The 12,620-nt window shown below is 41.0% G+C and overlaps 1 protein-coding gene across 4 annotated transcripts in view; it reads left to right on the top strand.

The window, feature by feature from the left end:
* Nucleotides 1-12,620, top strand: part of Daam1 (dishevelled associated activator of morphogenesis 1) — a 159,758-nt gene that overhangs the window by 80,184 nt on the left and 66,954 nt on the right. For all 4 annotated transcript variants that reach the window (XM_047538382.1, XM_047538385.1, XM_047538383.1 and 1 more), the window contains one exon: nucleotides 3,445-3,534. In XM_047538382.1, the coding sequence (XP_047394338.1) occupies nucleotides 3,445-3,534 (90 nt within the window). The remainder of the gene's footprint in view (nucleotides 1-3,444; nucleotides 3,535-12,620) is intronic.

Below are 12,620 nucleotides of genomic sequence, written 5' to 3' on the forward strand. Positions count from 1 at the left end.
ACTTCACCTCTCTGGGACACTGTCCTATCTTTCCCACAACAAGCAGGCTCTCAAAAACTTAGTGTGTGCCCATCCCATGATAGTGTGATTATGTGATTTCCCTTCTGCCCTCACGAGAAGATGTTGGCTTTTTGTCTGTCCCGGGCCTATATAAAAATGCCTGGCATTCAGTTAGGTACTCAACAAACAAATAACAATGACAATAAAATTTTGGTTGCAGGGTGAATCATTGAGAAAACTGACAGGAATATATTATTGTTTTGTCTTCAGATGAAGAAATTGGAGTTCAGAGGTTAAAGCACTTGTTCAAGGTTGCGTAAACAATAAGGGCAAGGCCTAGAACCCACAGGCGTCTGCCAACAAAACCTCCTTTTGCTCACAGACACAAAGCGCATGGAGACTTTTCATGTCTTGCATGAGTGCTGTGATCCTGCCTGCCTGCTGGTTGGTTGACAGATTGAACGGTGTGGTGATTAAGAACACGGGATCCGTAGTTCTGTGACCAGGCAGCCTGGACTCTTATACTTCTTCTCTGCTGGCTTTGGCCCCTTGTACAAACTGCGTAATCTGTGAAAAATGTGATCATATTACCCACTTTAGGATTGATATGAGGGCCAAAATATATTAATCCACATGAAACACTATTGTTAAACAAATAGAAACTACTCAAAAATTGTTAGCTATTATATATTATTGGTATTATCAGTATGCATTATTATCATTATCCCCACCCCCCTTTTTTTTTTGGTGGTGGTGATGCTGGGGATCAAAACAAGGGCTTTACACATGCTAGGCAAGCACTCTACCACCGAGCCATACCTCCAGCCCTGTATTCCTTACAATTTCCTTACTGTAACCCAAAATTACATCCAGAGACCCTATACCAATCTAAAATTTTTTTCACTTTTTTGAAAATTTTCTTTTTACCTGAAGCCATCTGCCCTTAACTTATTTTTTGTCTGTGTTCGATTTAAAATTGGTAATTTCTGCATCACAGCAGAAGTTGTCTACCTCTAACAGCAATGTCAAGTACTATTAATATGCTTTGCTGTGAATTTCTAGGCTTTAGGGTTTACACTTTTCTTCACATGTCTGCTCAGTTAGCAAAAACTGCTATAGTGTAGTAAAGGATGTGCTGTTAATTGTGCTGTCCTGCTCTCACAAATCAAACACCTTTTCCCCAAACTAAGCAATATATAAACTGAGCTGTTTGATTAACTGACCTGATTGTTGGGAAGTGATTTGTTACTCTTATTTCCCCCATTCTTCAATAGATAAGACCAGGTGTGACTTGCAGGAAATTTAAAAAGGAAGAACAGAAAGAAAATAATTACTTCACATCTATAACAGTTGCATGCCAAAATTCTTACATTTTAAACATGTTCCCTCATCATGGAATTTTCTGTAAAAACCCTTCATTCCTTTCCTGGTTATTCATTGTTGAAATTCTTAATAGCTAGTTTCTTGTGGTTTGGATGTAATTGTGTGGATGTAATTGTGTAGATGTGTGTGTGTGTGTGTGTGTGTGTGTGTGTGTGTGTGTGTCTGACTTAACTGTTTACCTTGCTCTTAAAAGAAAATAGAAACTCATTTGTGTTCACATAACAAGAGAAACTACAGTACAGTTCCCACCCTGTGCCAGGCATTACGACATGTTTAGTTGACGTTCCTGATCCTGGTAAGAGAAATAATATGCCCATCCTGAAGAGGAGGAAACAGATTTTATAAGACTATAAACCTCTCTGGGGAAGTTGGCATGCCTTAGCTCTGGAGGTGTTAGGTGTTAATGAGATCTGGTGTAAGGGGATAACTAGAAACAAGCCTGACAAAGTAAGTTGGGTTATAAATGGAAGACCTCAAGAGTCAGGCTGAGGAATGGGTAATTAGCTTTTCAGGTACTGTGGAAGTAATGAAGTTTTTTTGAACTAGGAACTTGGAAGAGCACAGGTGCTCTGCAGACAGGGCAGTGACTCTGAAGTATGGTTTCCAGATCCAGCTGCATCACAAGCACCTGGAAACTGAATAGAACTGGGCGTGCATGCGCCTCCTCCCACCTGTTCAGTCCTAAGCACTCGCTTGTTAGTGGCTTAAGAAGCCCACCTGGTGATAGCGACATGCGCTCAAGTTTGAGAACTATTACTTTAAGAGAATTCTCGCAGTGCTGAGTAAGGATTGGAAAGGCCAGGAGGAGCAGTGAGAGGTTGTGCCAGAAGCCAAGCGAGAGGTTATTAGGGCACAAGTAAGTTCGGGTGATTTCACTGGGAAAGTAACAGAAGGAAATCATAAGATTTTTCAAGGAAGATGTAATAGGACTTGATGACTAAATGGTGGTAGGAGTATATGATATGAAGCCAACATTCTGTGTCTGCATGTCCACACCACACTGTGGCAGAGCTGCAGACAAACACAAAAGCCTCTTAGGGTGGGAACTTATTCATATTCACTAAGTTGCTGAGGCTACCTTTGAACTCACAATCCTCTTGCTTCAGCCTCCCCAGTTGCTGGAATTACGGGCGTGCACCACCATGCCTAGCTTATCTGATGGTCCTTTGCATAACTCAGTGCTTCAACTAAATTGGCCATGGTGTCTCTAAAGTACCAAGTCTGTCACAACAGCCTGGTCTTTTTATTGTTGCTTTGTTAGTCAGTATTTTGTCATTGTAACAAAAATACCTGAAATTATTAATTTATAAAAAGAAAACGTTTATTTTGGCCCACAGGTTTTGAGGCTGCAATTCATGATCTTTTTGGCTCCATTGTTTTGGGCCTGGGACAAGAGAGTACATCAAGGCAAACGTCTGTGACTAAGCAAAATCACTCACCTCATGGCCAGGAAACAAAAGAGAAAAAGAGGAAGAGACTGGGATCCCAGCATTCCCCTTGGGGGGACAGTCCCAGTGACCTAAGAGCCTCCCATTAGGTGCTCTCTCAAAGGTTCCATCACCTCCCCAATAGCTCCACACTGGGGACCAATCCTTTAGACAAGGACCTTTGGGGGAGATTTCACATTCAAACCAGAGCCGTTGCTCCCCCACATCATGTCCACGTCCTACAGGATCCAGCCAGTCAGTGTTTGTAAAGTCAACCCCCACAAACCCTGATTTAATACAATTAATCCTAAACTCCCTTGCTTGATGGCCTCACTACTCAGTGGACCCTACAGAGCCATTGGCAGTAGCTCAGGATGACTGTCAAAGTGGGGCCCACTTCTCTTCAGTACTTCTGAGGCTGTGCTTTGTTCATCCTGTTGTGTCCCATGCCTGGCCATTGGCCAGCACATGCTGTCTTAAAGGTAGTGACACACACCTTGACACAGCTTTGATCTTTTCCAGGTTCATTTAAATATGTGTTGGTGTTTTTTTTCTCTCCCCAATGATACTGATAGTGTTCCCTATAGGAATCACATTTAATCCATGACATGCTAATTATTTTCTTTCTTCTTAGGATGAACTTGACCTCACAGACAAACACAGGGAAGCCATGTTTGCACTTCCAGCTGAGAAAAAGTGGCAAATATACTGTAGCAAGAAAAAGGTAAGATATTCATCGTGATATCATTCTTGATTCCCTTCGCTCTCCCATTTGGCCACCGGGCAACTCAGTCCTTTGTAATGTGAATGCATGGTTAACATGTTGTGTTGTGGCCTTGGTGCTCTATGTGGCCAAGTGCCAACTCCTTGCATGTTGTTCTTGTCAACACTGTATTGTGCTCCCTGGCACCTGTAACTGTTATTCATAATTGTGTGTGACCGAGACCCCAAATAACACTGGTTTACACGAGACAGAAGTGTCCCCTGCTCTTTACACAACGAGACGAGTGTTATGGGTCAGGATGAGTGTTATGGGTCCATAGCACTCTGTGACCACCTTCTAGTAACTTTAAATTTTGCTATCTCTAAGGTGCAGCCCGATGTGGCTCCCCAGCCATTTCACAATCCAAACTAAGAATATAGAAAAGGGAGAGAGAGGGCACAAATTACCCCATGCCACTTTTTAGAAACATGTTTCGGGAGTTATACACCTTCCCCCGACTCACGTCCCACTGTTAGGAGCATAGCTATATCTTGCTGCAAAAAACAAAGTCTTATTCTGGGCATTGACTTCCCACTTAAAAGCTGAGGCTTCTGTTACCTCCTCAGGTGATGGGAGAATGGACCTGGGAGCAGTGAAAATACTCTTCTTCCCTAGCCCTCAGAGCGTGAGGCATCACTCCACACGCTGAATCTCCTGAAATAAAGTTCCTCTGCCACCTCTCTAACCCTGTGGCAGTTTCTTAGACTGTCCCCATGCCCATTTTTGGGGAGTGATTCAAAAGTGTTTATGGTCACCTTTTGCTACTTTTGCCTTTATTCCAACAGAGTCTTGAATCAAGATGGATAAGTGGGAAGGGCAGAGCTAGCACCTAAGAGAAAGGCAGTGGACACTCAGATTATTCAGTCTTGACCTAGGAAAGAGCATCAAATGATTACAGCCCAAAATCTTTCCAAGATGATGGAGTCAGCCAAGGAAACCCTCTGTTAGGTGACTAGCATGCAGTTTGGACCTCCACTTGCCCACATGGCTGCCTCTGAGCACCTTGGCCCCCTTTGCTCCCTCGAGTCACAGATGTGCCGCCCTCCCAGGAGCGGCTCCCAGTACTCAGTAAAGGGTTTCTTTGGCACTGAGCTTGCACACTTGTCTCTCTTGAGACCCTGCCTCCAGTTGTGAGGCACCTTGTCTTACTCATCAACTCCAGTGTCTGGTCCTTTGAAATGAATTCATGAAAACTGGACCACTGAATTGTCAACAGTGTTATGCTGAGTACTGTAAAAAGGAAAGCGTGTTTAATTTCCTCCCTGAGCAGTTGTAATTGGTAAAACTATGCATCAGATTTGGTTTTGATGACCTTTGCAAGATGTACCCAGCTGTACCTTCTCCTCAGTGTGATTGCTGAGCTGCTGTCACATCAGCCCAAATCAAAGTCTTCAGGGTCCTGATCCAGTAGTAACCAGTAAGACATCTTCGTCAATCAGTGCATCATTGTCCTCTCCTCTTCTGCTCTCTTTAGACTTGTAGCCAACTAGAAAACTTCTCTTTTGCTGAATGGATTGTCACTCTCACACACACACACACACACACACACACACACACACTATTTGTAATATATTTTATATGCACATATGTATTATACATATATACATATATATCACATATATTATCCATATATAATATATATTATGTGTATATATGTATAATAAGTATATATATATAATGCATATATATTACACTGGGAAGAAAGGAGGTTTTGTTTTTGAGATGGGGGTCCACTAAGTTACTCAGGCTGGCCTTGAACTTGTGAATCTTCCTGCCTCAACTTCCTGAGTAGCTGGGTTTCAGACATGTATCACCATGCCCTACTTGGGAAGGAATTTTAAAATGAAAATAAATTTGTTCATCCCTTACACTGAGAGTATTGTGTGGTCTTTGGGAGCTAGGGTCCTTTTTACTCTGCCATCATAAAGGTCTGTCACCAGGACAGAGAAAGAAAAATCTTCCCATGTCTCTGTAACAGAGGACATTTTTTTGTTTTGGTTCATCTAGTGCATATTTTTTTTTTTCTTAAGATTAGGAAATAATACAAAGTATCGACTGAGAATATGCATTGGCTGAAAGGAAAGGGCAAGAAAATGGGAGCAGCTTACTGAGGTGAAAGTTTTCTTCTTTCCCAGATTTTATTACACCCTTGACAGCAATTGAAAGTTAATCATGGAAACTGCTGCCCCTTACATTAGTGAAGGCAAGCCCTGGAGGATAGTAATGACCTCAGGCTCGCAGCTGCTGCTCATTTTTCAATTTCCAGGTCTATCAGAATCCCTTGCAAGCTTCATCTGAAGTGTGCATGATGGGGTTGTCTGTTGGTAGGAGGATGGATATGGATGTGGCCTCTGGCCTCAGAATCCTATTTCTGATCAATGGGCCCGTCTTGCCTGTACCTGTCTGGATTGCATGGATCTTAGGGGATGATGCCCTGTGCTAGCTTCATTCCACCACCTTAGGTTCCTTGTGTGACTTGGTGATGCCATGGCTGAATGGGATGCCGTTGTAACTCCTTAGGGAATCCTGTGGTCTTATAGATCTGTCTCACTTTAAAATGAATGATAGCATGACTTGACTAAAGATTCTCATGGACAGAACTCCTCACACTGTTTAAACAATGCTATGCCTGTGGTCCAAAACTGAACTTCTTAGGCACTGTGATAAATAAATACATAATGAATACGAGGACACAAATATTTCACCAGGAAGAGTATATGATGTTTCCCTCTTCAGATAATAGTTGTCCAGAGGGACAGGTTGTCCATTCTCAGAATGGAGCACCATAGTATCCATTCTCGATAGTAAGAACAGATTATTTTCCTTGGAACATCTCTTGTGTAGCTTTTTCAGATCAGGCCTATTACCAGCAAGCCAAACTGCATTCATTTGTCAGGCGGAGGGAAGCTACACCCATGGCTTCTCTGGATTTTCTATCTTTCGAGATTAGAACCCAGGACATTACAGACATTCTCCCACAGACTGAAGCTGTAGAGCAAGAACCACTGAAGCCAACAGAAACAAACCACAGGAGGTGGTGGAAAGCAGGTTCTCTGTGTGAATGAACAGAAGTCCTGGAAGCAGACAAGACTGGGACCTGAGCACAGGGCCAGCCTTCTGTCAGCCGATGGCTTCTTTTCCATCAGTGACTAGAGTCCCAGCAGTGGCTATCTGCTTATCAACTCTCTGTTCGTTTATGAAACTTCTCTATCTAAGTCTCTGGTTGGAAACTAATTTCCAGAGCCAAAATGAAAGCAGTAAAAGTATTTCTGGAGCTAAAATGATTGGAAAGAAATTAATTGGAATTTTGCCTAATTGAGTAATCTGGGAGAGAGTCAGAGATGGATGTTGTGGCCTTGTTGAAAGTCCAAACAAATCTCCAACAGTTACTGGACTGGTTGGTCAGTCCTGGTTTGTCATAGACAGCAATCCATTGTCAAATTTTTAAATTTTCATGAAAGGTCTGAAAAGGTCCTGTAGGTGGGACGGGGGCGTATTTTCAAATAGGAAATGTTTGTGGTTCTTATCTTTAAAGGTAATTCCCTTTTTAGTTCCAATCACAACATACTCTTTTGTTTAAATGAGGTTTTTCCCAGTCTCCAGCCAGAAACTGCATCTGTTAACAATCTTTTGGATTTTAAACTGAAGCTTTTTAAACAATGAGCCATCTGACCACGAAAGGCATCTGGCTATGCTTTATTTGCTTATTGTTAACATGATTTTTAAATCCTGGGAAAAGTAAGGAGTAGGTCTTCAGAGAGGTGAAAATAAACTGGTGTATACACTGTATTGTGCTGACAGAAATCTTATCAGCACAAGAAGAAATCTTCTTTCATTGCCGTTCTTCCCAGGATCAAGTGTACTAGTGTGTCATTTAACCAATTCCTAAAAGTATCCAGAAAATGCTTTTAACCCTTCTCAGGCCTCAGAGTTTGCAAAGGAAGTAAATTGGGATACAGACACCTAGCTTAACCACATCAGATTTTGAGACCAAGATCAGGACTTGGAGACTTTGCCTAATTTTCCTCCATTATTTCTGGTCTCTAAAGCTAAGGCTTAAGTAAACAGTATTAGCTTCTTCATACTACATTTCTGTGTTTCGAGGGCCACTTTGGGAAAGGTGAATTTCCACTCTCTTGCTGAGTGTGATTCTAGCTTAATTAAACCATTCAAGATTCTTGCCTATCCTGGCTGCCGTTCAGCCGTGGGTTTTCTGCAAACTGCTGAAATGGTGCTAGGTACATTTTGAAGACATTTAGGGAAAATGGCTTCGGTTGTGTATCCTAACTGGATAATACTCCTCCCCTTAGAGACAAGTTCTCCTTTCACAACAGACACAACAAACTGAAAACTGTCTTGAGCGTGGGCAAGCAGGATGCAGTTCTTTCAGTTCCTCGAGAGTTGGGGTCACCTGTTTGGAATACCAGGAGCAAGTTTTTGATCAAAACATGACTTAAAGGAACGTAGACAAAAGTAGTGGAAATAAAGAAAAAAGAAACCATCATTTTTCTACATGACAGTCAAATTAGCTAGAAAACGAGGTGAGATGAGCCTTTAGTCCTCTAGTTGTTCCTAGTCCCTAATGAGAAACTGTCATGGGTGGACATGGAAGAGAAGCAATGATGTTGCCTTTTTTTTTTTCTTTTTTTTCCTTCAGTGCTATGGATCAAACTCAGAGGTTTTGCAACTAGACAAGCTCTCTACCACTGAGCTACACCCCCAGCCCTATTTCTAGACTTCTTTAGAAGTACCTAGTTTTATCTTCTGCCACTGAAGTTTCATCCTATGAATGGGTTCCAATTGGCTTTTGAGTGATAAAGGCTTAAAGAAAGTTGCAGAAGCAGTCATGATTAGAAATGAAATTTGCTGTTGGGCACAGTGGCTCATGCCTATAATCCCAGTGACTCAGGCTGAGATAGGAGAATCAGAAGTTCAAAACCAGCCTCAACAAATTGCCAAGGTCCTAAGCAATTTATTGAGACCCTGTCTCAAAAAAAAAAAAAAAAAAAAAAAAACTTAAAAAAGACTGGAGATATAGCACAGCGGGAAGGTACCCTTGGGTCCAATCCTTAGTGCCAAAAATAAAAAGAAGAAATGAACTTTGCCCATCCTTCCCCCTTGGCCTCTCTAAAGGATGCATGAGGGACACTCAGTGGCCACTGACCATGAGCATCTCTAGACTCTGTAGGCTCTGAAACGCTTCCTATCTCATCTACATATTCACTGGCATCAGGAGATGAGACTTTGTTATATAATCCTTGGCTGGAACAGTGAGAAATAACAAGCTTTGGGCATCCAGTGTTTCACACAGTGAAACTGTGCAGTTGGTGAAGGGCGGCGCGGGGTGTGATTTACTAGTCCTGTAGAGTCTCTTCTCTAGGGTAGTTCTTGGCTAGATTTTTGAGGATGATTAAAAAGTCAACTTTTCTGTAATGGATGGTTTTGGTAGGAGATACACATGAACCAGATGAGTGTCTTGTCATAAGTTCCACAATGAGTGAAGCAGACAGGCTTCGGGGCACAGAGGAAGGGGCACCAACCTCTGGGGATGTGGCTGGGGCCCTTGTTCCTCCCCTATTTTGACCACCTGTGGGTTACACCAGGGGAGGCGCTGATGTCGTCATGCTTCCATTCCATCATCTAGAAACTGGCTTGTTAACGTCTGAGCTAAGTTCACAAGACCGTACCCTTGACCTCCTAGTTTGCCCCTTGTTCTCTGTCCCTTTTGCCATTGCTTAACCAGTCACATTTAGACTGTTGACCTTTTCTGCTTGTTACTGAACACAATTTTCAGGGCTTGTTAGGAAATCTCTAAGAGGCTGACCTCTTCAAACATAAAGGCCCTGTGGAGAAAGACTAAAATAAGTGAGGTTTGTTTAGCCTGGACAGGAAAAAGTCAGGTGGGTACTTGAAACCAGAGCAATGTTCTCCTGGTATGTCCCTGTGAAGCTTAATCTGCCAAAATGTTACCAATTCCACTTGGTAAAGAGGAGCTGCCCCAAACCCTCCCAATGAAAACTACTCTGCCAACCTGTCCCTTCCCACAAGGGCCCACTGGTCTTCCTCCATGACTCAGAAACTGGAGGGCTAGCTCCTGTCCCCACACTGCACTATGGTTCTGTCTCACTGATTTCCATGCTTTGATCTAAGTATGAGATACTGATTGACACCTGCAGATGGTGATCAAAACCATTTGGTAATGGCTATATAGACCTTCAAACATTCCCATTCTAGGAAGTGATCAGAGATACAGACAGAATTATGTGTGTGAATATTCTTTGTAATGTTCTCTCTAAAAGCCAGTGATTGTAAACACCTTAAAGGAAGATGGTTAAATTGTAATACACATCCACTACAGTGTCTTAGAGCTAGTGAAAAGTCGTTTTCCAAAGGAACTTTAATGACATGGGAAACTGCTCAGTATGTAATGTTGAGGTTTAAAAGAAGGATTAGTATGTATGTATGTAATTAGTATGGTCACAGGTTTGCAAAAACATATATACAGAGCTAGATGGACAGACAGAAATACAGCTATTAGGTGGGATTGTAGGTGTTTTACTTTGACTTATTTTTTCTTTTATACAAATATTTTTCAATTTTTCTACTATATATTAGTCTCCCTCTTACCTTGAAATATCTTTGTTCTGATTATAAAGATAAAATTGCTTTGTTTAAAAAAATACACTCAATGTATTTTGTATCAGTCAGGTTTTGGTCAGAGAAGCAAGACTACTAGTAGATTCTCAGTATGTCTGCCTGCCTGATGACTGTCTGTACCTCTCTGATTTGTTATAGAGAAGTGCTGTTAAGTAATGATAGAGATTGGGTAATGGTCTTTGCATCTAGTTGTGGAGCCCAAGTCCACAGAGCAGACAGCTGGGAAGAGAAGGTGGTTGTGGAATGTGTCTGTCCTGTTGCCTTTGACTCTGATAAGGGCGTCTAGAGCCCTTCGTCACAGAGTGTAACACATACTCTGACCCAGAAGAAGCCAAGAACTTCAAAATGGGCTGCTCCACTGCCCCCCCTAGCTCTCACAGGAGAGTTTCTCCCAGGGTTCACCCTACCAGAAACCTATGAGAAAGGACACAGTTCAGCTAATTTGAACACTACAATGCCATCATGTATTTCTAGTAACACTGGAGGAAAACAAACGTTATTTAAAATGGAAACAACATGTGTGTTGTCAAAACCCCTGCCATTGTTTGCTTTGTCTAGCTCAGAGACCCTACCTTCCCTCCACCTCGGTTCTTTACTTTTCCCTGAAAGATTTAAAACAAAGATGATCAAACACACACAACTTATAATGTATATAATAAATTTATCCATTAAAAGAAAAATGACTCACTAGGAAAGCAAAATTAAGTTTGACTACAGAGCCCCAATAAAAGACTAAGGGACTCCAAAATTTAAGAAAATCATCAATGTAATTTAGACAAATGCAAAACCTTCAAACTCAGCAATCACGATATTTATCTCAGACAAATTTGAATTAAAATTGAAAAGTACATGTGAATCTTTAAAAATGATTATAGGAGTAAACTACAGTGCATTTAAAATTGTATTAATGGAACATAGATAAGAGAGAGAGAGAGACACATGTAACATTTCAAGTTCATAATGCTACTGATAGGAACATAATATAGTGTTAGAAATCCACTACCCAACTCAGTCCTTTGTGTATCAGTCATTAAGAATAAATGAGAAAAGAAAAAAATATAATGACTACAATTATAATCACTATAATTTTGTTAGCATATTAATCTTATTTACAAAACAATAATGAGATGCACTTTCTTTCTGCATATTTTCAAAAACTCTTCCCAATAAATTTCTGTTCACATATAAAATAAAAACAAAAACAAAACAGCAACAAAAACCCAAAGATGAAGCCATTAGCTATGTAGAGTTTTGCATTACCAATTCTGTGACTTTGAAAACATGACGACCTTGACCTGATGAGATTCCTCCCTTTTCTGCTCATACTCAGAACCAAAGGTCTGGTTCTGGTTGCCCGTGTACACCTAAGTGGTATACTCTAGGAGCTGGTGACTCATTTTCTTGTTATGGAAGCCAATACTGTCAAAATGAAAATGACGTTTTAGATATGAAGTATAAAATACTGTTCATTCAAGAATTCTCTGCCCCTGATGGTACTTAACCAAAGTGATGGTTCCAAAATGAAGGTTGATTAGTTCTTAAATATTTGCCTCCTCTTCCTATATTTCTTCTGTTTAATCAAACCAGTTCTGGGTGTTATTATTTTTTTTCCATCCTTACCAATTCTGTCATTCCAGCTCTCCAGACTCCCTTCCCTTGCTTGTAGAAGATCCCAGTTTGCAATTTCATAAGTGTTGCTTCTCCATAAGAGTATGCAAAAGCAGTCAGTGAATGTGTACTTAGGTTAAATCAAAATATATTTCATTTTTCCTGCTGGGAGAAGTGAATAAGTCTTAAATATTGCTTATAACTTTTGGAGAGTTCTTCTGGAGTATTACATTCTGGTTCTGTAGAGTCCTCTGTTAGAATGGATTATCTCCCAAAGTCTTTCAGTCCAGAGAACTGCATGCAAGTTTTCTAAATTTGCTTGCCCCTCATAGTTGTTTTAAACTGTGTTACAATGTCTGTGCAACACTAGTTTGCACAGATCTTATGCTACAGTTATATGTTATAAACAAAAGGCAAGTATTAGTTTTGGGAGATACTTTTCATATTTGAAGACCACCCCAGGGTCAACTCAAGAAGCAGGATACATACTATTTACTGGTTACACAATGTCTCTGATTTCTCTTTCCTTCTAGGTAAAATGAGATCAGTTTCACAGAGTTGTGAAGAATTTGTGAAAGAATAGACTTAGTAGTTTTTAGAGAGCTTGGAACCTGGTGATGATGTTAGCTACCATCAGACAGTGATGGCAGCTGTGTTCCTCATGGTAGTATGGACCTCTTGTCCACCCATATGCTGAACTATCTGGATGTGATGATGTCTGATTTCCTCAGAAAAGTTGTGAGAACTTCAAAAGCACCTTTCCCTTAGTTGAACCACAGTAC

Source organism: Sciurus carolinensis, chromosome 2 (assembly GCF_902686445.1).
Source record: "Sciurus carolinensis chromosome 2, mSciCar1.2, whole genome shotgun sequence".
Classification (NCBI taxonomy): Eukaryota; Metazoa; Chordata; class Mammalia; order Rodentia; family Sciuridae; genus Sciurus; species Sciurus carolinensis.